The 23,769-nt window shown below is 40.3% G+C and overlaps 1 protein-coding gene across 2 annotated transcripts in view; it reads right to left on the bottom strand.

Annotated features, from left to right (window-relative positions):
* The window catches only part of rps6ka1 (ribosomal protein S6 kinase a, polypeptide 1), a 79,156-nt gene extending 55,745 nt beyond the window's left edge, over positions 1 to 23,411 (bottom strand). Inside the window, exons 1-2 of one of the 2 annotated variants that reach the window (XM_078175084.1) lie at positions 22,791 to 23,411; positions 11,630 to 11,674 (exon numbers count right to left, since the gene is read on the bottom strand). In XM_078175084.1, the coding sequence (XP_078031210.1) occupies positions 11,630 to 11,674; positions 22,791 to 22,853 (108 nt within the window). In that variant the 5' untranslated portion in view covers positions 22,854 to 23,411. The remainder of the gene's footprint in view (positions 1 to 11,629; positions 11,675 to 22,790) is intronic. The other variant, XM_078175085.1, reaches the window with a different exon arrangement.
* Between the last annotated feature and the right edge of the window lie 358 nt (positions 23,412 to 23,769).

Genomic DNA, 23,769 nt, shown 5'->3' with positions numbered 1-23,769 from the left:
ATCTATATAAATGATCTTGTAGCAGTGTCAAACACTATAATGCCAATATTATTTGCTGATGATAATAATTTAATTATTTCAAATAACAATTTGTCAGTACTTAATCAAGTTAACAGTTGCCTTCTTGAATATTCAAAATGTTTTCAAACAAATACATTGACATTAAAAGTACAAAAGAAAATCTAATTTTATGATATTTGCAGGAAGGATGAATTATAATTTGGAATTAGCAAAAATACATATAGATGGTGAAGAAATTTTGTTACATCAACAAGATTTATTGGTAATTTAATAGATGAGAATCTCACTTGGAAAGATCAAATCAATTCTGTTTGATTTATTAGAAAAATCGGTGTTACATTCATCTTAGTTTTTAACATTATATAACAGTCTAATATTTCTATATCTTACTTACTGTAATATTGTCTGGGCACTTACCCTATAAAAACGTTGTAAAATTTTCATGCTGCAAAAACATTTGGTAAATGTTAACTGTTTTTATTTAAAAATGCAATGTGCATAAATGTGAAAATGAACTATTGATTGATAATGAATAGAATCATCACTTGCAACCCCACTCACTACAAGGTCCATTTAGTAGCTGTACTGAAGCTTTCAATCATATCTTCATCAGCAGCGGCAATTTGCCCAGCTACCATGAAATTGCAGATAAATTTTTCTGACTTTGATGACTTCAAAATTATGTATTACTTGTCATACACAATCATGCATCATAAACAAGGCCATGTGAAGGACATCTTGTCCTTAAAAGTCTGAAACTTGATGAAAAAGTTACATTAAATTCACTTCATGTAGACCTAAAAGGCAACAGTAAGAAGCGTGTAGTATTCTTTATTATGAAAACTTAGAGGAGGAAACAATATCAATACATCCAAAGAAACATTTCAAACCACTCCTGCAACATAAACCACTTCCATATCATCCATCCATACGCTCAGCCGGCTTGAAATAATGATAATATAGCCATTTACAGCCCAAACTAACAGTGAAGACGCTCTGCAGTTTTCTAGAGCCCAAGAATCATATTTTTGCCAAAACATGACTACACCATTCCTGTCTTAATCCCCATGCACAACCATGCTGAGCCAAAATGTTAACCAGACACTGCGACATCCCACCTCACTACATCCAAGGACATTATTTCTCATTAACGTCTTGGTTTAGTCCACCACAATGGTTCTAGCAGCTGCCTTGTGTTCCCCCCCTGTGTTGTCATGTGTGTCCTCCATTCGCAGGAACACAGAAATCTGGAATTATCCAATTACAACCCCGCTCTTTCTTTTGCCGGGCTGGCTGTCAGCTACTTTGATGTGAAACCATGACAACCAATTCTCCTCACACAGCGGGAGTGTTACAAGTTCTTGAGGTCAGGCAATAATTTAATGTTGTACTAAACGATGTAATAAAAAATAAAAATCTATCATCTGCAACAATCTGTGGTAATAAAGCCCGAGGCCTGAAACTGGTTTGTGCTGACTGCTTCTTTATGGTCAATGTTAATCAAGCTAATTTAATATTTTCATGAAGACATCAACTCAGATTTATGATGCATGATTAGATGAAGTATAAACAGTAGGATATCATTTAAGCCCTTACTGTGACCCATCAAGTGGTAGCCAACTTTTGATTGCCATATTTCAAAACCACTTTCTCAATCAACTGTAAAGATCCACTGAAAGCAGTAACTGACACACTTCATTTGACACACGTTAATTGATGCTCCTACGGTGCATTGCAGGCGTCAGATTTGAAATTCATGTATCACAGAACCAGCAGTATTTTGGGGAAAGGCTGGTTTTCAAATGGAGCCAGGGGCTACTTTGTATCCTTTAAAGAGACTCCCATTGATTTTCTATACATTTCTATTTGAGTGGCCTTTAACATTGTATTAACTGTTGGGTGAATGCTGCTGCTTTCGTCAGTTGGTTGGCAATAAAGCCATTTTATGTGTGTCCACTTTTTATTTTTACTTCCAGGTGGGTGAAAGTCACATAAAGCACAGCTAATTATAATTCTATGCCATTTTAATTAATTGCTATTGTTGTGTTTACGTAGCAAGTTAAGTTCTATGACTGGTACATTCATGATAGATGATACAAGGTGGGTCTGTTATGCTCACGTAGCTACCAAGGGTCAGAACCTTGCTTTTATTTTTAATATCTGATGCCAAAGCAGAACAGTTAAGATACACAGTGGCAGGCTATGCTGGCAGTGGTTGCTGTTTTGGTTTAGGACTGCAGAATGACAACTTTATGAACTATTGTTCATGAAGTTTCAAGCTAAGCTAATGGAGCTAATGTCAGCTGTTGTCCAAAAGCGCTGTGTGTTCTCACTGCTCCTCTGCCTCACTCACTTTAGTCACTGGGTCCTCATTTGACGCTTCAAAATCGGCGCGTCAAAGCAGTTTGACGTGCCTCACAATGCTTTTGGTGCCTGTTCGGCCATTTAAAACAGTAGGTGCGATTCAAAACGTGAGCGTCAGATGGTTTCAGTGTTCGGGTCTTAAGTGCCAGGGTCCAGCATGGACTGTAACCCAAAGTTTAGACGGTGTAAGTTATTCACTTATTTGATTTCTGCATTTTTTAGGGCTAGGTTACAATAATAGATTTGTTCAATTCAGATCGATCTGCATTTGAATGACCCGATAAATCGATTCATAAAATCCAAGATCAATCTTTTAGAATGCGCTTTTTCCCACAGATGTGTGAAGCTTTAACCCATGTTAATCTCGCGGGTAGTAAACGGTGTAGCCTTGAGAAGCTCCAACATTACCGCTTGCTGCTGCAGCAATATTTCAGTCTGCTCTGTCTGCAGTCTCTCATCCACCACCGCTAATATGTTATAAACAAGCACAGAGGGCTATCCAGCTGATGGCAAATTGTTACTAACAAGCTGAAACAGCAATAACTGTCAAAGGTTAAACTTAGTTTGTCACGTATCTTAAAACTTAACGGTGGTAATGTGACCTGCAGGCTGTGACTCTCCTCAGCAGCAGAGGGAGGAGCAGAGAGGACAGCAGGACTGATACTGACTGATGTCTGTGTTCTTTATTCTTTCTAAACTTCACTCAGTACTGTGATGTCAGGAATATGATTTATTTTGTTGACATTTTAGATTTGTTTCCAGTGAGATATTGAGCTTATATTGTGACTGTACTGTTGCTGCTCTAGAAACAACATTTAGTCATAGAATATTCAGTTCTGAATTTATTCTCTTTTACAATAATTCCTTGTAAATTTTACAGTATTAGCTCTCTGAGAATCTTTTTCACATTCTGGCAAAAATTGGTGCTGTAACTGAAATATCCCCAATCGAATTGATATCGAATCGAAATTGAATCGATTCAGGAAGTCAGCTCAATTAGAAAAAGGTGATGTCTGTGCACAGATCAGGATTTTGCAGCATTTTCAAAGTCTGATGACATTTGGGGCACCGTTGCCAATATTCCCACACCACTGTCAATCAAAGCGCACCCACACAGTCCTGATGAAGTAGAGAAGCTGAGTTAATGAGGCTTAAATTTTAAGTAAACAACGACATAGGCAGTTTTCTCTTTCCCAAAAGTTTCTGGCGGTCTCTCTCTCACAAACACACAATGATTTCATTTAGACCAAGTGACTCAGCTTCACTAACAAAGCAAAACACAATTAGCAATGAGAGACTATTGTTACTTCATTTAGTGAGGCAGCCTGTTTGGTTGGGTAAATTACAACAAGACTGAATAAATTACCTCCTGCAAACCTCATCAGGTCTGCAGTTTGTCAGCTCACATCAGAGCAGTTGTTGATCTGGAGGTGCAGCAAATGAGGAACCGCTGCTATCTGCCTCCTGACTTTTTTTGGCTGGCTTCCTCCTTTCATCGGCTCTACAGGTGTACATGATGTGGTTTCTTGAAGGAGCAAACTGATAGGGGTTTGCAGAGAGTCATTTCAATCTCTCTTTTCTGAACAAACTCAGAAAATCCCAGTTCTGTTTGTTTAGGTTTCAGCTATCTGGTAATTTGCACTATTCTCTTGTGGGCTATTCTGTAATGCTGTCGATAGGTGATTGCTACTCTCATCAATTCTGGTGGAGGAAAATCAATAGGAAGTCTTCCCTGGGTGATTAACCAATTAAGCATTTAGTCTAAAAATAGAAAGAGTCAGTAAATAGTGGAAATCAGGGTCCATGATGCTCAAATATCTTTTTTGTCTAACCAATGGACCAAAAGCCAGAGATATTCAATTTAAAATTATTTTTAAAACAGAGAAAAGCAGCAAATCTTCACACTGGAGAAGCTAAAACCTGAGAATTATTGTTGTTTTTCTTATTTAACAATCAAAATCAATGCCAATACAGCTGCCTTTTGTTAGCGCACCTGTAAAACAGTGTTGCCAACAGCAGGCAGATCTTATGAAACCACTGCAAGAAGTCCAAAATGGCTATCTGCCTGATTCCTGTCCTCATGTTGAGGTCACTTTTGCCAGCTAGGCTGACAAATTTTCACTTCCTCCCAACAGCAGTCCCGTGGTAAAAAGCTGAACTCTCACTCTTTTTCAAAACCACCTTCCTGCAGCACTTCTGTCTTGGAAACTGAGGCTGTCATATCCATTGTTTCAGCTTTCTGAACTAATCTTTCACCCAGGTACCCTCAAGGGCAATGAGGTTGATGTAATTTGCTGCTAGAAATAGGCCAATTTCTACACTTGTGTTGGAGCAGATAACTGGCTTATTGCCAGGGAGTAAATTGCTGGGTAATATCATCCCCCCACGATGAGACAGATCAGATGAGGACCCTATCAGGTGACTGTGCTCTGCCGTCTGATCGTTCCATCAAGACATCTCACTGGAGGCCATTTGCTGTTAACAGCTACTGTTCTATCACACCAGAATCCAAGTTATTTTTTCAAGCTTTTATCTCTTTTAAACTGCACTGAGATGATGAGAGCTGGGGCAAAGCCAAACAGAGAAATGTGCAATGAAAGAGATGGTTGTTAGAGTCTTCTCACTTCTGATATTAATACTTTCACTAGTGCTGAGAATTTACTAGAGTTGGATCAGTGTCTGGTTTTGCAGGTCCAGTCCAGAGTACGAGCTTAAACTGGTTTGATTTAATCCAAATCTGCTGAACCAGCATTTCTCATCCTGACAGGTTTCGGCAAATTAAAAAGTAGTCTACATCAGCATGACTGCATTACAGTGCTAAATCCAACTTGTGTTGCAGTAGTAGCTAATAAGCATTTATGACAGCGCGCTTAAAGGAGTCACTAGTGTCTGACAGGCCGTGCACCGTTTACTGCTGAGCTGGCAACATGAAGGAGATGAAATTCAGTAGAGAGGGAAAGGGGAAGAGCGGCACATGTTGTGGTTGTTTACTAGAAAGTTCATGTAATTTCTGGGGTGATGACAAAATATGGCAAAGAAATCGATCTCTTCCTAGGAAGTTTGACCGATCTGCATGAAACTCAGTGAACATAATCAAGGGACCAATATCTAAAGTTCCCTCTTGGCAAAAGTTGGAAAACTTACTAAAACTGAGCTTCTATAAGGCAATGAATATTGCGGAGGGCGTGGTTCATCACATAAAGGTGTATAACATCTCAAGGGTTTCACCCATCACCACGCAACTTTGTAGGCATATGACCACACATAATCTGAGGGGACCCCTCCATTATTGACCCCATCAAACAAAATGGGGGCGCTAGAGAGCTAATTTCTTATCTAGGCCTAACCGCCATATTGATTTTTACTAAACTTGGTAGATATGTAGAACAGGACGCCTCAAGGTGACTGGAGAACTTTAACTCTAATTGGCAACTGGGTGGCGCTATAACAACAGAAAAATGCTTAAAAATGGCTAAAATGCGACCATACGCTGTGGCTCCCCCTGTGGCCCAATGTTTTACCTCAACTACTAATGTATAGTTTTAGCCCACTAACTATCCCACTATTGGCAATGGTACTACTGTACTTTCAACAAAGCAATTGTACTATCAAATTCACAAAAACTTCCTATGACCTGTATCCCAAACACACACCATGTGAAACTGTACATGGGCAACTGTGCACTCAATGGGTATGGACTAATATTAATAAATGTTCTGTTTTATATCCTTTTAAATTCAATGTTTGGGTCTTGAACAAAACAAACAGTTCAGTTCTCTTGAAGCTCTCTGAAGCATTGCTCACCAAACTTTTTGCTTTGTGATCCCTTATTGTAAAGCGCTATCTCCTTGCAACCCTTTATTGAAAGTTGCATGTCTGTTAATTCATGAACAGTTCAATTGAAAAGTTACTTCCTCTCTCAGATTGTTTCATTTCAATATTTTTTATGAGCCTAAAGCTGTGAAACTGCACAGTATCAAACAAGAAAGAAGCAAATATTAAAGAAAAGTCTGGAACAATTTACTTTTTTGTCTATCAGAATTTAGTTGATCGAACATCTTTGGAATAGAAGCTGATTGTTGTTTTGTCATATTGTACTTGGGCAAAACTGCAGACAATCTCATGACCCAGGACAAATATGTTTACAAAGTCCTTTGGGCCGCGGAAAAGAAAGCCATGACACGGAGGCAAGTCTGTTTGGAGAAAATCACCTTTTCTTTAAGACTGCAACTTGATCAACATACAAAATATTGGAAAAAATGGGCCGTAAACACAAAGGAATGTAACCCATTGACTGGTTAGTTGAAGGATCAATAAATTAATCCCTGAAAAACAACCAAAAAAACCTTGTAAACAGAAAAAAATAGACAGTCTATGAATAATCAAAACAAGTTACATCTGTGGGCAGCACTATAGAACTTGCTTACCACCTTGTTTCATTCTGTTTTTATGCCCTGTCCTAAAATAGAGCACAAAAAAAGGCTATAGGACAAAAAAAACAGACAGAGTCACTGGGTTGAAACCAAGCGAACAGTAGCCTGCCAGGGTGCCTTACCTACTGCTTCAGGTTAATGGCTCAGAAAAAGCATGGGAGGCACAAAAGCAGCACTGCTAGCTGAGTAATATGTTCCTGTGTGTTTTTACAGCATGTGAAGAGCCTTACAGAGAGACGGAGAGAGTGTGTGTCAGGACACAGAAGATGGCTTATTAGTGCTGTACATGTCTTCTCCAGGGGCAGAGGACTGACCGCTCCGCCCTCAATCCCACACACACACACACACACACACACACACACACACACACACACACACACACATATACATACCTTATGCTAAGGACACTTTTCTGTTTATTCCAGGTTTAAACGTCAGTTCAGCCAGCAAGGACAGGCGCTCTCTCCCTCCCAATCGTTACCTTTACCCCTCCCCCTCTCTCACCCACCCTCTGTTGCTCCCATTAGGTCTGCTGGAGCCAGGTAGCTCCCATGGCTAGAGTAGATAACAGCAGCCATTATCAGATTCCCAGCATTTAAACGGCAGCTCGGCATCGATCGCCGTAGCGCCTGGTTGCAACTGCCCTGTCTGCATGGTGCCAGAACGGTCTGGGGGCAAGCTCTACCCCCCGTCTATGACGACTGCAATCTGAGTGTGACGTAGTTTTTATACCAAGTTATTCTCACTGTATGCACATCAAAATCCATAATCATATCACGCTACCTGGCGCCATCTATTCCTCTGTTTGAGAAACATTAGCCACCGCTCCTGTGGGATGACGGGCAGAAAATCCCTAAACCCACTTGAGGACATTCTAATGAACAAGATTGCATAACTGATCAGATTACTGAAATACTCCCCAATCAATTAGCACAACATGCCATTTACATAATTACAGCACTGCACAGGCCTGAACGATAATTAAATATAATCGACTTTTTGCAGAGTCGTACTGTGATGATACGATTAGGGAATGTACCAATCCAATACGCTGGATCTGTTTCCGCGCCAATACTGACCCTATTATGGGGATCGGGTATCTGCCACAATGTGACCAATCCAGTTTGTTTGTTTTTTTTTTTCAGTGTACTTTTTCAGTCACATTTATTCTGTCATGGAAAGCTGCTAACTCTGTTAGAGACACAGCGATCTCACAGATCATGTTACCTTACAGAGAAATGATTCCAGAGAACTCACAGGGAGGTTTTCAGGAAAACTGAGCAGTGGAACTGAAACTGGTACACTGTGGCAGCAGATAGAGACTAAAGATATCAAAATCCGTATAGACAGAAAAAAAGTTGGCCAAGTTAATGATTCGGAGCAGGTTTCATTAAAGACATACTCTGCAGGATTTTCCTAAAACAATGTTAAGACTCATACAGAGATAAATTCCTCTCAATCATCACTTATGACCCTTTACAAGTGTGTGACGGTATATTTTTCCACATAGACTCTTTTCTTATTGTCTGGCTTTATAAAAAAGTAGCAATCAGGTGCCAGACCACAAGCAGCAGTCCTCTAAGAGACACAGCACAGAAGACAACACAAATATAGTGAGGTGCAACACCAAACCAGAGTGAATCTGGGGTTAGCCTTAGCTTTAACTTTCACCTTCACTGGTGAGTGTGTTTACTGCATGTTTTACCTTCAATCCTGCATAGTATACCTTTAAAAACTAGAATTACCACCTCACAGTTGCATGCCTCCGTGAACCTTGTCAAGGTGCGCTTACAGTTAACATCCATGTCTGTGAAAACATGGATGCTTCACACACATCTTCACCCCGGCAGCACAGAAGATCTACACATTCAGCACAGCTTCAAGGTGGACACCCAAGATTAGTGTAACCAATTCAGCATCTGACCAAATGTCTTCCCTTCTGTTCCTGAGATATGACACCAAGTAAACTGTTTTTGCAGAACACTATGATGTCACGGTAAAGTTGACCTTTGATTTTTTGGATACATAATGTCATCACTTCATCGTTTTATCTCAGTAGACATTGTGTGAAATTTTGTCAAAATTAGCGTATGAATTCTTATGGTCAAAAACGTGTTTTGTGAGGTGACAGTGACCTTGACCTTTGACCACCAAATTTTAATCAGTACATTCTTAAGTCTAAGTGAACGTTTGTGCCAAATTTGAAAAAAAAAAAAAAAAATCACTCAAGCTGTTTTTGAGATATCGCATTCGCAAGAATGAGACAGATGAGGTCACAGTGATCGTGACCTTTGACTTGACCTTTGGATATAAAATTTCATCATTTTATCCTAGTAGACGTGTGAAATTTTGTCAAAATTAGCGTATGAATTCTTATGGTCAAAAACGTGTTTTGTGAGGTGACAGTGACCTTGACCTTTGACCACCAAATTTTAATCAGTACATTCTTAATTCTAAGTGAACGTTTGTGCCAAATTTGAAAAAAAAAAAATCACTCAAGCTGTTTTTGAGATATCGCATTCGCAAGAATGAGACAGATGAGGTCACAGTGATCGTGACCTTTGACTTGACCTTTGGATATAAAATTTCATCATTTTATCCTAGTAGACAATTGTGTGAAATTTTGTCATAATTAGCGCACATGGTCAAAAACATGTTTTGTAAGGTCACAGTGACCTTTGACCACAAATTTCTAATCAGTACATTCTTAAAGGGATAGTGCACCCAAAAATGAAAATTCAGCCATTATCTACTCACTCATATGCCGAGGGAGGCTCAGGTGAAGTTTTAGAGTCCTCACAACACTTGCGGAGATCCCAGGGGAGAGGAAGTAGCAACACAACTCCACCTAATGGAGGCTGACGGCGCCCCAGATTCAAACGTCCAAAAACACATAACTGAAACCACAAAATATTTCCATACTGCTCGTCCGTAGTGATCCAAGTGTCCTGAAGCCCCGACATAAAAAGTTGTTTGGAAAAATGCCATCTGAACTGTTTTTAGCCTCACTGTAGCCTGTAGTTCTAACTGCCTCTCTGTGCACCGCACTCGTGTGCGCGCTTGTGGGAGACCGTGAGACATTAGGTGGAGTTGTGTTGCTACCTCCTCTCCCCTGGAATCTCTGGAAGTGATGTGAGGACTCTAAAACTTCACCTGAGCCTCCCTCGGTATATGGGTGAGTAGATAATGGCTGAATTTTCATTTTTGGGTGCATTATCCCTTTAAGTCCGGTTGGACATTTGTGTCAAATTTGAAGAAATAAATGGGAATGGGATGGATGAATGGACAGACAGGCAACCCGAAAACATTAATGCCTCTGGCCACGGCTGTTGCAGGTGCGGCGACATAAAAAATGTTATAGAAGTTTTTTGTTTTTGATAATGTGATTTTGCATATTGGCACATCATGTATGTATCCATATTGATAAACAAGGATCTCAACAGGGGTTGGGTGAAATTAAACATACCCTGCAACAACAGAAATGTGTCAACTGGTAGAGATTTGGCAAAACGGATTCTACCACAGGAGTTAATCAATGTAGGGCTGAATTCTCGTGGGATCTCATAGACTCAGTTAACGAGATTTGGGAAAACATGGAATAAGAAAGTGAAGATGTGAATAGAAATACCTGTAACACTTAAAATGATTGTTGTCAGAAACATTAAAGCTTCATTTTAAAAATAATTTTAGTCTTTTTTTTTAACCCAAGTGTCTCGTGTGAGGCTATTGTTTGTATAAAAGTTCCAAATAAAGGAAGAAAATAATAAAATGTGATAAAGTGTGGCATGTTTATGTTACAGAACAATTACTGCATCATGATATACGTCTTTACCATGATATCAAAGTACATATTGTGACAGAAGATTTTGGCCTTATCTCTCTTCCCTAATCTCAACCAAACTGCCCATTCTCCTAACAAGCTACGAAGCCGTGTATTTTTCCCCCTGCCATCAGACATTAGTGGCTTTGACCAGTGAGTGCTGACTCCTTTGACTGAAACCCCTCTTTCTCATCCCGCGCACTCAGCTCTCCCTCAGTCACAGCACATTGTTCCGAACTGAAAGAAAAGGCGACATAGCTCCTCTCTATCTCCCTCGAGAGCTAGGACAGAAAAAAAAGAGGCCAAGCGAGAAGTAACATGGTCAGTACTGTAATAGTCTGCAGGAGGAAACTGGATCATGTTTCCAAGCAGGACAATGAAGCATAAAGGCCAGCCAAGAGGCAGGAAAGGGCTGACTCGTTGTTTCCCAGCGTGTTCATTTATGTACTTGCAAGCAAGCCTGTACTTGTCTGTGTATAATATGTTGACAGGACACATGAGGACATGCAGAATGTACGACACTACGGCCCCATGATATTGATGCAGACACATCACTATAACTGGACTGTCGCTCGATCAGCCTCACTCAGACAGTATTCAACACATTAAACTCCGGCCAGCTAATGGCCTCTGAGGCCTGTCAATGCAATTCCTAAATTAATAAATCAGCGCACAGTCACAGATCTGCGTGGCTACGTGAGTCAGACCATGACAGCTTTCTTTTCCTGCCTTAGCAGAGCAGAGATGGCTCGAAATGAAGATTCACACAAGAATTTGCCCTTTGATGGAATTTCGCCTTCTGCTGCTCGCCTTCACAGAGAAGCACAAACAAAAGCCAAAGAATTCTATGCAGCGTGTCCAAGTCCTCACTCTAATTTATTGAATGTTAAGCTGCATGAATATTGAGTCACGTTTGTGTGTGTGTGTGTATTTCTTTGCATTTGTGTGCGTGTCGTTACATTTGTGTATGTGTTCCAGAGATGGCATGTACCTTGACAGCAGGCGTGACTCCATCCTCAGTGGTGCTCTGCCCGTTCTGTCAAGAAAGCAGATGTGAGAAACAGTCAGAGTGTGCGACAGGACATATCGTGTGTGTGTGTGTGTGTGTGTGTGTGTGTGTGTGTGTGTGTGAGAAACAGTCAGAGTGTGCGACAGGACATATCGTGTGTGTGTGTGTGTGTGTGTGTGTGTGTGTGTACAGAAGGCAGACACAGAAAGAGAGGGAGAGAGATACAAGTGAATATTTGCAAGACTGTGTGGGTGGCAAGAGTCCACTGTATCCAGCACTTTGCTCCTCCGCTGGCAAACCTAATAATCTAGGGCTGACACACAAATGCACATCGTTCATCTGTTCCCCAGACCCCAGCAGGTAAGTCTTGCAGAAACGGGTAATCATTGTTATTTGTAAAACAATGGCTCAACATGAGCATACGACAGAAGTGGGCGGCTAACTTTGAACTACAGCAGGATTTAAGTCAGATTACGTGATTAGAAGTGCATCATATTCTGTTGACGACAACAAGGAGAACATAAGCAGAGGAAAAAATGGATTTTGTGAGATACCTGGGATGAAAAACAGGGGCTGCTGTGATGTCAAGTCAAATTAGGATCACTTGTCATTGCTCATAAAAGTCTACCTCAGTGATTTCTAGGAAAGTACTTCTTCTGTTGCCAGAGGGTATGTGGAAAGATTGTACAGTAGCTCAACAAATTTGAAAGAACTGAAATTATGGTTTCATTAACCCTTTAAACCTGGAGCGACATCACTTTTCTTGTGCTGCGTTCAGACACCTTTGAACCCTGAACAAATTGGTGCGATTTATTCAAAAATACTGCAAAAAAGGCAATGAGCAACTTGGTAAGAAATGTCCCTAGATGTTGCAATAATTATTTCATTAATAATAATAAAAAAGAGAAATGCTATGGCAAAAAATATATTTATAATTACTGTTATTAATACATTTTAAAATGACATGACAAAATTATTATAATTGTTAAATACTCTTTCCAGGTCATTTCCTTGTTTGTCTATTTTTAATTTTCTTTTTGCTTACTTAGTTTGTTTTTTTTTAATAATTTTCTTGAAATTATGGAAAAACTATATCTATTATTATCATCTATTATATCTATTGTTATCATTATTATCATTATTGTTGTTGTTGTTGTTGTTGTTATTACATTTAAAAATTATGTCACAGAATTATTATAATTTTAAAGCACTCTTTTCAGGTCATTTCCTTGTTTGTTTATTTTTATTTATTTTTTACTTTCTTTTTTTAAATAATTTTCTTGAAATAATGGAAAAACTATATCTATTATTATTATTATTATTACTATTATCATCATTGTTGTTGTTATTATGATTATTACATTTAAAAATTATGTCACAGAATTATTAAAATTTTAAAGCACTTTTTTCAGGTCATTTCATTGTTTGTTTGTTTTAAACTTTATCTATTTTTTTTTCTTACTAATTTTCTTGTTTTTATTTTTCTCTTTTTACTAATTTCATGATACATTTTTGGGGCAATTTTTCTTTTGTTGCTCTCTGCCTTCTTCCAAAGTTTTTAAAAGAAATCAAGCCAATTTACTCAGGTTTCAAAGGGTTAAATGAGTATATCCACATATTAAGCCAACAGCCTGCACACTACATTTTGCAGTTATGTAAAATTGCATAAATACTAGTTAGCAAGTGATCACAGAAGTTTAAACAGACGCTAACGGCAATACATAAGATATAAAAAAAAAAGGCTAAACAGTTCAAACAATTAGCAGTAAGTAATGGATAAGTGGTTGAAATATTCAGCTTCACTCCAAGCCATAATATTGAGAGTTGAACTGTATGAAAATATCTGCAATATCCACTTTTATATAATGAATGGTGTTATACGTTTGAAATTAATAAAGGGGTACCTGGACAGGGCTGTGGGGTACCTCAGACCCAAAAGACTGCAAAGCACTGGTCTAGCTGATTCATGGCATTTATACATTTATAGAGGACTTCATAATGTAAGGATCACGTAACTTCACATATTTCCTCTGGACCCCAGGCTGTTAATCCTGAGAGTTTGTTTCTGTGTTAAAACTGTTTCCTAACTCAGATGAGGTCCAGGGTAGCACGTTCTGGGTGCATCTCAACCACATACCTGAGGTCATTTTATTGGTTGAAATTATGACTTGTATTATCAGCATTATCATGACAAGTACCTTCAACTTTATTCGTATATGATCAGACCTCTTCAGTTAAAGAGCTTGCAGAGCATTTAACGACATGACAACTCCCCTGAAGGAGACGAATGGGTAGAACTGCAGCTGGAGCAGCAACCTGACCTGCCCTCCAGCTACATGACCCCCATACCTACACGTCACTCCACGATCAGGACCCTACAACCAGAAGTCCCAATGAAACTGCTAAGTTAGTGCTTTGAAGTAATGTATTTTAAGTAATAGTAAAAAAAAGAGGTTATTAAGGTTACGGTAAGGGTAATGTGAAGGGTTACATCTCCTTACTTTTAAAATGAATCAGGTCTTCATGTATTATGAATTACCAAGTGGATTACTGCCACATTTGGTCTCATTTATCACTAGTGTAGCATTGTAGCAGGTTCAGATAGCCGTGGCATTGGTGTGTCTGTCTTGTACTAGTGGTGGGCACTGTTTGTAGGGGCGTGTCATGTCCTCTACAAACAGAATGTGTCTCAAAAGAGAAGCCAAAACATCTCCCCCTGGTGGCTGGCTGCAGTATAGGTCACAAACCCCGCCCCTCCTTGTTAGCTAATGGGATGGGCCAAACTAAAAACTCAAAGTACATGTCAAATAAATTGTTCACAGATGATGGTTTCTGTCATTTTAGGCAGTTGTTATTGGTCTGGTGTATGTTCAAGTGTTCATTTTTCTGATAAGTTTGGTTTTAATTAGATATTCGGTACCATAAAAAGAGGGTTTGACATCATGATTGACAGCTGGTTGTGTCAACTGGTGCGCCCATGATCAATGGTGCTGCTCGGGACTGGTTGAAAGGCGCAAACTTAATATTGCAGAGAGTGCTACTGTGCAGACTCTGGCTCCAAATGATGCTGTTAGGGCAAGATGGCAGCGGCCATATCCGGGATATTTTGGCTTCTTTTTTGTACAGTTAGAGAAAGTGGAGACGCATTGTTCTTTTTATTGACTGTAATTCACTGGGACCAGTAATAAAATGAAAAATGTGTCTCATATCTTCCATTCTTACAATGCATTGTTTCTAAAACTATAAAAACAAGAGGAAAAGGTCTTTGGTATGTAACTTGGTGTCTTTCATCAGACCTCCTTGCCTTGTAATGGCCATGACTTTCAAACGTCACTCCTCCAGTTTGTAACACAGATTTTCTATTAAAAAAAAATGTAGTAATCAAGCCCAAGCCGAGATTACCCAAGCGCGTAATTTTCATAGAGCCACAGACAACTACAATGCAATTGTTTTCACAGGCGACTACTCCCTGTGAACAGCACATTGACCTTAACATGTAAAATGGGCGGCGAGGCCTTTCAATGATGTATAGCGGAACACCTCTGAAGCATGTGAAGATAAATCCATGATGATAACTAACCCTGTCCCATGATCAAAGAAACACCCTTGAATCCAAAGTCAAATACTCTAGCCAAGGGTAAGAATACTCTGAATAACTCCTCCTCCCTCTTTTTCCGCTTTTTGCTTTGTTTTCCATAACAGAGGGGCGACCCTGAGTTTCCTCACTTCCTCCGTGCCGTCTTCTCTCTTCCTCTTCCTTTCGACTGCACAAAATCCGACAGGCAGTCAACACAATGACAAGCGGCAGCCTTAACAATCAAACACAAAACAGAAAGGGGTATACTGCGCGAGACGTAAAGGAAGCACAGGCAGGGACAGGAGAGTGACTTTGCAAAGCGCTTGTACAAGAAAGGGAAAAAGACCCTCTGAACAGAAGGAACACAGACTGTGGATCTAATTTAATGTCGCTGTAATACCTCACAATACAATCTGAGCTGAGAGATTGGATGCATTTGGCAACTGGATGCACTTCCTTATTTCCTGCTCGGAGTTTCACTCTTGCAACAGCTATAAATTGGATGGGTGCTACAACTCAGGGCATTTTTACAGACCAACAGTTCATGTGGTTGGACTTTAATCATCATCTCAAGGGAGGCAATTTAATTTAGCCAAACTGTGCCAGTCATAAAAGCTGTAATGTGACGTGACAGGAGAAATGGAAACAATTAAATGGCCAAGTGCAGTTCGAAGTCAAGCACAGATGTGTTTTAGGGGCGGTAATTTCAAAGGAAACCAAGAGGGAGTGCTGTGTGCCATGCTTTACAGTGAAAATGTAATCTTACAGAGAAATCTACACCGCAACTCTTTCCTTCCTTTCATCTCATATTCCATCAGCGAGGTGTGTGCAGTGAGCTTTGTTTAACCTAGTATCATGAAGACTAGCTGTGGGAATCCCAAGTGTGTGAGTGCAACTGTCTGTCTGTCTGTGTGTCTGTGTGTGTGTGTGTGTGTGTGTGTGTGTGGTCAACAATGCCTTCCCGACGTTGCTGCTCAACACATTTCAACCTCATTAGCTTTGCATGGCTGATCCAAGTGGCCCAGTTAATGGTGCCTTCCCTCCCCTGGGCTTCCTCAATGAGAGTGAAAGCATGCACACACACATACACACACACAAACAGCCACATAAATCTGCTTAAAGACGTTACAGAAACAAACATGATTTAGGAAACGTTGTAAGGAAGCGCATGAATTATCCTGTGCAAAATACACATACAGAAAAACGCTACAAGATGCACACAAGTTCACTTGGAGAAATTTACAGGCCACAAGCACGCCGTAAAAAGGATTTACAGACCAGCCTATTAAGCCTTGCAGAGCCAGACGGCAGAACTTTTAATTTCTCACAGGGCTTCTATATGATTAGGTAAGTAAACAATTTCAGGGCGCTGATACTGTGTGTGTTTGAGAGATAAATCTGTGTTTTAACAGCGTGATTAGAGCAGCGCTACCTGGTTACTAAGCAACTAAGAAATACAATAACCACTCTTTTGTCTGCGCCTGTGACCCTATCGGACTACATTTCCCATAATCTCACCTGCCAGTGTGTACTGACAGCAGGTCACATTACTAATGTCCATTTCTGGTCAATGCCAGAAAATGAACATCAGCTATTTCCAGTGGTCTGTTTTTAGTGTGTGCTAAAAGGCTTCTCCCTAACGTCAGCAACCATAAAGTGAAGAGAGAAGAAGAAGAAGCTTTAACAGCACCAAATCTGCACTTTTGCCTGCTGGTGACTGGAATATTTACAGTCCTGGCTTCACTGACATATTTACTTTCAACTCTGATTGTCAAAACGAATCAGGACTCAGTTTCTCAGGGCACCGACGGAGCAAAGCATTTTGTTATCACATGCCCATCCAACCCTGCTCCACTCCCACAGCCCTGCTCAGGTGTTCAACAGGTCACACCCAGATTAGCAGCAGCTAAGCCTACGCGCACGCACGTACACACAGAGCAAAGCACGATCCTGAACAGAACAAGTCCTCGAGTATACACAGCTGACCACGCCTGGTTTGCAAACATGGCACACATTCCGTATGTTAACCCTACTGTCTCCTCTGCACGGACGGTTGCATAATAAATGGAAAAAAAAAAAACTCTCTTTCTCTCTTGACGTCTAGTCTGTTGCAATCCTGCTCTTGAAGTCTTGGCTTGTGCGGTCCTGCTGTGTAAATACAATGTTAAGTTTCTCTGTCTCATCTATTAAAGAGAACAGAATTCCACTGAGATCTTTAAATTTGAAGAGGGTGTAAAGTGACAAAGGATTTATACGACTTGAAGCCACAGCTGGATGACTGAACTGCAGTCTGAAATACAATTTTATCCAGAACAGGAGCTCAATTTCAGATAGGAGTTCAGGTTGTAAAAGTAAATGGCAAGTTAAGACCTAGTCGAAATGAAGAAAAGAGAAGCTGACAGTGAAAATAATGCATTTGAGAATGACTTCAACTGACTCGGGAGGAAAACTGCAATGAAACGGTGGCAATTGTGAAGAGTAGCAACCAAACAAACCATTTTAAACCAAACACAGGCTGGAAACACAAAACTAAGCTGGCTAAAAGTGTCTGATCAAGCTATGAAACAAGCAGAAAAACATTCACGGCAAAGATGCAGCAAGAGCAGGCAAAATAATCAGCATTTTTAACCACGACTAAAAGGGAAAAAGCAGCAAGGAACTAAGGATGTGGTTACGAAACAAAGTGTCACTTCTCTTAATATTACAGATTGTTTTTGTATTTTTTGTAAACACAGTTCTTGAGATTTAAGAACCCAAATATCACTCACAATTTGTAGTTGAGTAGACCTATTTTAAAAGGGATGGTTCTTTTTGAAGTGAGGTTGCATGAGATGCCTACCTATGGTCAGTGTATTGCCTACAGTAGATGGCAGTCAGTATGCCCCCTCTTTGGAGAAGCAGGCAGGAGTACCACCACTGAAGCTAAGCAATGCACTGCTGTGGACAAGGGCAGCAGCAAAAGCACAAAAAAGGCCCACTTAAAAACAGTCAATATAAGTTTGACTTGGGTATTTTAAAGCTTTACTTTGAAATTCACCAAAGTTAAATAATTGTTAAAACTAACCAATCAAGGCAGAGGTTAACCAGATCTTGTGTTCTGCAAGGTGAAATTGCTGTTCTTGTCAACAGAGTGAAGACAGCCGTGCAACAGCTTCAGTTCCCTGTCGGAAATTGCTATCTGACAGCAAGATGAAGCAGTGAAAAAATTCTAAATAAAGCATACACTTAAAATGAAGTGGCTTAAATACATTTTGCTGTTGACCCCTTCCACAGCAGTAGATTGCTTAGCTTCATGGCGGTACTCCTGCCTGCTTCTCCAAACTCGGGGCACACCAACCACCATCTACTGTACAGTAGGTAATACCCTGACTATGGATAAATAACTCATACAACCCCATTTCAAAAGATCTGAACTATCCCTTTAAGCTATAGTGAGCAAAGTGATAAAGCTGCACTCTGGCTGTGTGAATCAAGGAAATTATATCATATCAAAAGTATAAAGTTTCAGGATTGGCCATGGACTGATTCTGTATTAAGAATGAAATGGCTTAAAGGAGCAGTTTGTAGAATTGAGTAGAATTGAAAAAGCAACCAGCTGATACCTCTCCCATGTGCCAAACATGAACTCCTGGTTAGAATTCCCTCAGTGTTTATTGTTCGGGAAGTTTTAACTGGGAGCCAAATTATCCACAGAGGTCTCTCCCTCTCCATAGCAAATGAATCCAATGATTAAAAACAGTCAAAACTCTGAATAAAACAATTTCATATTAAAATCGATGTTTCCCCAATGTTGTTCGGCGTGTCGCAGACAGGCTGCTAATGTGTTGTCACCTTTTTTCGCTGATAACTTTAGATCCAGACATTCTGTGGACTTTTACCGGGAGCCGAATTATCTTCAGAGGTCTCTTCCTCTCAAAAACAAACAAACCCGGTGATTTAAACCAGTAAAAATATTGAATAAAGCAGTTCCATGTTAAAATCTGTGTTTTCCTGATGCTGTTCAATCTGTCGCAGAGGGGCTGCTAATGCGAGCATGAGAATGGCCTTTTCTAGAGACATTGTTTGGTTTGTCCATTCTGGGCTACTGCTGAAACATGGAGGTGCAAGCTGGCGGACTGCAGAAGAGGACCTGCTCACTATGTTCTCACATTTTAAGGTAAAGTAAACACAATTCTCATTTTCAGGTGACTACACACTAAAGAAAACATACCAGTATATGCCCCTAAATTTGACCCACTGGACCTTTGAAAGGAATGCAGATCTTACTGTAGAGTAAATTTACAATAACTAGACAGAAGCATGATTCAGGGCTTTTAGAGGAGGACATTCACTAACCTACTGATGGCAATGGCCAATGCAGGTGGTAGTGACTCAACTGGGACAGGATGGGTTTGATTTGTTGAAGTGCCTTTATCGGAGATGATTCACAGAGAAGTTAATTCATAACAGGCACAGTTTGATGATGAATAAAAGGTCTCAATCAACCAAATATTTTGAATAGCTCTCTTTGTACATGTGTAGGTGCTTGCTTTGCCAAAGCTTCGAGCACAAAAGCCAGTAAATCTGGTTTCCTATCCATGACACCTTCCAAGCACTCACATAATGAGCGATGGGGAAACAGACTTATCATCAGCTGCCATATCATAGCGACTCATATTTGTGCAGATAAGAATGGTTTCTTTATGATACTTTTCTTTCCAAATCAGCAAAAGTGTCTCGGTGTCTGTCCCATCTGTCCACATGACAAGCTGACCCGTGGCTGCGCATCCTGTTGGACTCTCCCGACATGCTCGCTGGCGTGGCCTCCAGTCTCACTCGCTCTTTCTGCTCAATCATTCCGAGCCCCGAGCCGTCTCGCTCTGCCATCAAGCACCAAAGTGTGCAGCTGGCTGGTAGGTTGGTGATGAGATAAATGGCACAGATCCCGCTCTGATGGGCACTGACTGATGCTATCAAATCAATTACAGATACTTAATTTCAGCGGGCGGAGGCTGACACACAATAACAAAAAATATTCCCTCCTTACAATATATATAGGCTGATATTTGCACACACATTTTATTTTTAGCAATGATATCACAATGTTGCTTATCAAAGAGTTGTGATCATTACACGTACCAAAGACGGGGTATTTTTTACAATATTAAACCTAGCACTCTTCACAGGCTCAGCACCACCATCTGTTCAGCTGTGATATGCTGCTTAGCCAACTCATATGCTGCACAATTCTGTAAATAGTCGAGTCTGTGGGACAAACCAAGTCAGGATGACACGTTTCTCAAAGTGCTTCTTACTGCATTATTTGTAGGTTTTCCATTATCATAAGCAACACTAATCATCTGCTCTGTACAATTAATTTTCTCTGCAAGTGCACAATAAATCACGTCTGCATCCTCAGCAGTGGTAGTATTCTTCTGATTACTGCATGGCTTTAATGAGTGATACTCATTACCTTGTCTTTTAATGAAACAGGCCTCAAGTCTGGCTCTGAGAGTAATTGTGTTTCACTAAAATCTTGCGAACAATTTCCTCAGCTTCATCAGTGAATCAAAGGCCTCGTTTATAATCAGCGCGCTCTCTCGTAAAGCTGATTGAGGACACCGTGCACAGAGATCAGATGCACAAAACAGGGCTATTGCGACTGGCTTCACCTGTTTAAATGACTGAGTGATTCAAAAACAGCTTTTCTTGCAGCTAGACCACCCTACAGATACTATGGAAAACATTAGGGGTGGGTAAAAAAAAATCAATATATCATAGTATCGCGATATATTTGTGCGGCAGTATCGTATCGCCACACAGTGCCAAGTATTGATTTTTTTATTTATATCAATTATTAATATGACAAATACAAACTAAACTTAGCGTACTAGAAATATATAAGCACTTGCTTTTTCAGTCCACTAGGTACATTTTGCTGCTACAAAAAAATGGCTGAAGTGTAGTGTATCACACTAACATGATCCTCAACCTGTAATTTGTGATCTTCCTTCCCGTTATTTTCACTTTTTCTATTAATTTATTTTCTTCCTCCAGTCATTCATGTATATTTTTTATATATTTAATTTAATTTAATTCAATTGTTTTATTTTATTTTATTTATTTATTTTATTTCATATTATTTTATTTTATTTTTCTTCCCATTTCATGAATTACTTATTTTTAATTCACACTTTTGGGGTTGATTAGATGTGAGTTAAACATTCGGCGGTTGTACTGAAATTTTGTCATGGTGTCTTTTTCTTTTGCGTGTCTATGGATGTATATGTACACATACTGGATGCGTGCATGTGTATGTCCTTGTTTATTGTTGTTAAAATCAATAAATATACTGTTGGGAGACAAAAATGGCTGACGTGAGATGAACAGACTGAAAACTTTATCTCATTAGATAATATGGATGTTGACAAAGTTTTCCTTTGGGGAAAAGAATTTACAGTTGATAAAGGAAATATATCGCAATATATTTTATCGCGATACGTTTTAAATCGCAATAATATTGTTTTGTGACTCAAGTACTGCGATAATATCGTATCATGGATCCTGTGGTGATCCCCATCCATAGAAACCAATGAGCCTAATGTGACACTGGTTGCTTCCCCGCAGCCTGTGTCTACTCATCCTCACCACAATGTGAAGGTTGCATATTCACTAAGCAACCAGTCTGTTCAAGAAGCAGCTGAAGAGTTCATGAATAATGATGCCACATCAAAATAATAGGAGTCTGGACAACAGAGAGGCCACAAATACCTTGCCCGCTCTGTTTTTCTCTCGTGTGTCATCCTCTACCTGCTGTGGAGTAATCAGACACTTCTCGCAAGGCAGATTTAATTAAAACTCTGCAGAGGAAACACACACAGCTACACAGCTAAAGCACGAGACTGATGGCACAAGTAAGTGCAGGTCTTAATTAAACCATAAGACACTGAACATAATTCTGCAGCCTATATTGCAGAACTCAAACTTAAGGTTAGACACTGAGGGCAGTTTTATGATGCCGTGTGTGAGAGGACTTTAATTCACTCTACAGGTGATAGACAGGGAGGACAAGCCTCTAGATCACACATTGCTCTTCTCTCTGGCGCTGAGCTTTGAAATGGAGTTGCCCAGCAGCTTCAATGGAAGACTAGAAAGTGGATTTCTAAATTGAGCTCTGACAGCTACTTCTGGGGCCAATTGAAAGCTCTCACATGAATAGGTCATAATGAGAAATTTCCCTGTTGGTTAAAGACTGACAATCAGAGCCAGTAATAGGCTGTGGCCCTGCATGCTTCTGGCACACTGACATGGACAGCCTATTCATTAGATTTTGACTCAACTCTGATTAAAACTGCATACTTAACTGAAAACACTGGGCATATAACATGAATTATTTATCAGGTCTATTCACCCACAGTTATGTATGTAGGCTGCAGTTTAAAATAACTTTCCAGAAAGTGGTGACCACTCTTGGATGGAGGGCTGATGAAAACGCACACCTTATGCGCACCTTATTTATTTACCTGAACCAAATCAGGTTGGATCAATCAAACTAGAACATGGTAGACATATTTCACCTCTCATTACCTCCGTCTCCAGCTGCACTAGTTCCATCGTGGGCCATGGCTCCGCGATCTGAGCAAGAGGCATTTTCGCAGGATTCTCAGTTTCCCCCTCAGCTGCTCAAGTACGAATCTGGTCTCCCCGGATTTTGCTCCTGTCAAGTGCACCCCGAGGCTCCTTCACTCCGGTCCAAAGTCCAGGTTGGAGTGGATTTATCAGCACTTTGCTCTGTGCTCGGAGGCGAAGACGCGCATGCAAAGCACAACTAAGAGCTTTACAAACAATTGTAATCCCTTGATTTGACTCCGGCGGCGGCGTCTGGCTTCTTGTGCGTATTTGTTGAAAGTGGTAATCCAGCTGAAAACACCATAAACACCAAACAAACCTTGCCCGTCCAAATACGCGCGGTGGATACACGGGATTTGGGTTTGACAAAGCGTGAGAGGAGACGAGAAGACGAGGAGAAGCCCAAGTGTGTGATCCTTTGATAGGGCTGTGCGGGAGTCTAATGCCACCTGAAGGAATTAACCAGAGTCCGTGCTGTCTTTGCAATCGACGCCGTATCAAATCTGTACGGCTTCCTCCCTGCGTGCCTGTGATTTCTCCCGGTTCCCGACAGTGTGTGCGATGCGCGCAGAGACCTCAGTGTGGCTCTGTAGTACGAGCAGCCTCCAACTCGAGCTGTTATTGGTGGACTCCTGCAGGAGTTCGCCCAACCCCCTTTTCCAAATGTTCCGCCCAGGTCTGATCGTGCCATCATCTGGCAAAGGATGAAACTGCAAATACGTAATGCAGACTGGAGCCTGCTATTAATGAACGGCCTGCTCTCTGTGATGCTTGTGGTGCAGCAGGTGCATCAGAGGAGTGATAGATCCTCTGCGTTCAAAGGAGAAGCTGTCAAACAATTCACAAATGGGAATGAATGAGAGCACTATGTGGCTGCATAATTAAACGTGCAACTGGTCACAAAAGATGCACCAATCTGCAGAGTGTGCAGCTGACT

Source organism: Epinephelus lanceolatus, chromosome 15 (assembly GCF_041903045.1).
Source record: "Epinephelus lanceolatus isolate andai-2023 chromosome 15, ASM4190304v1, whole genome shotgun sequence".
In the NCBI taxonomy this organism is placed as follows: Eukaryota; Metazoa; Chordata; class Actinopteri; order Perciformes; family Serranidae; genus Epinephelus; species Epinephelus lanceolatus.
Note: the sequence above shows the minus strand (reverse complement) of the source record. Positions and strands in the feature narration are given on the sequence as shown.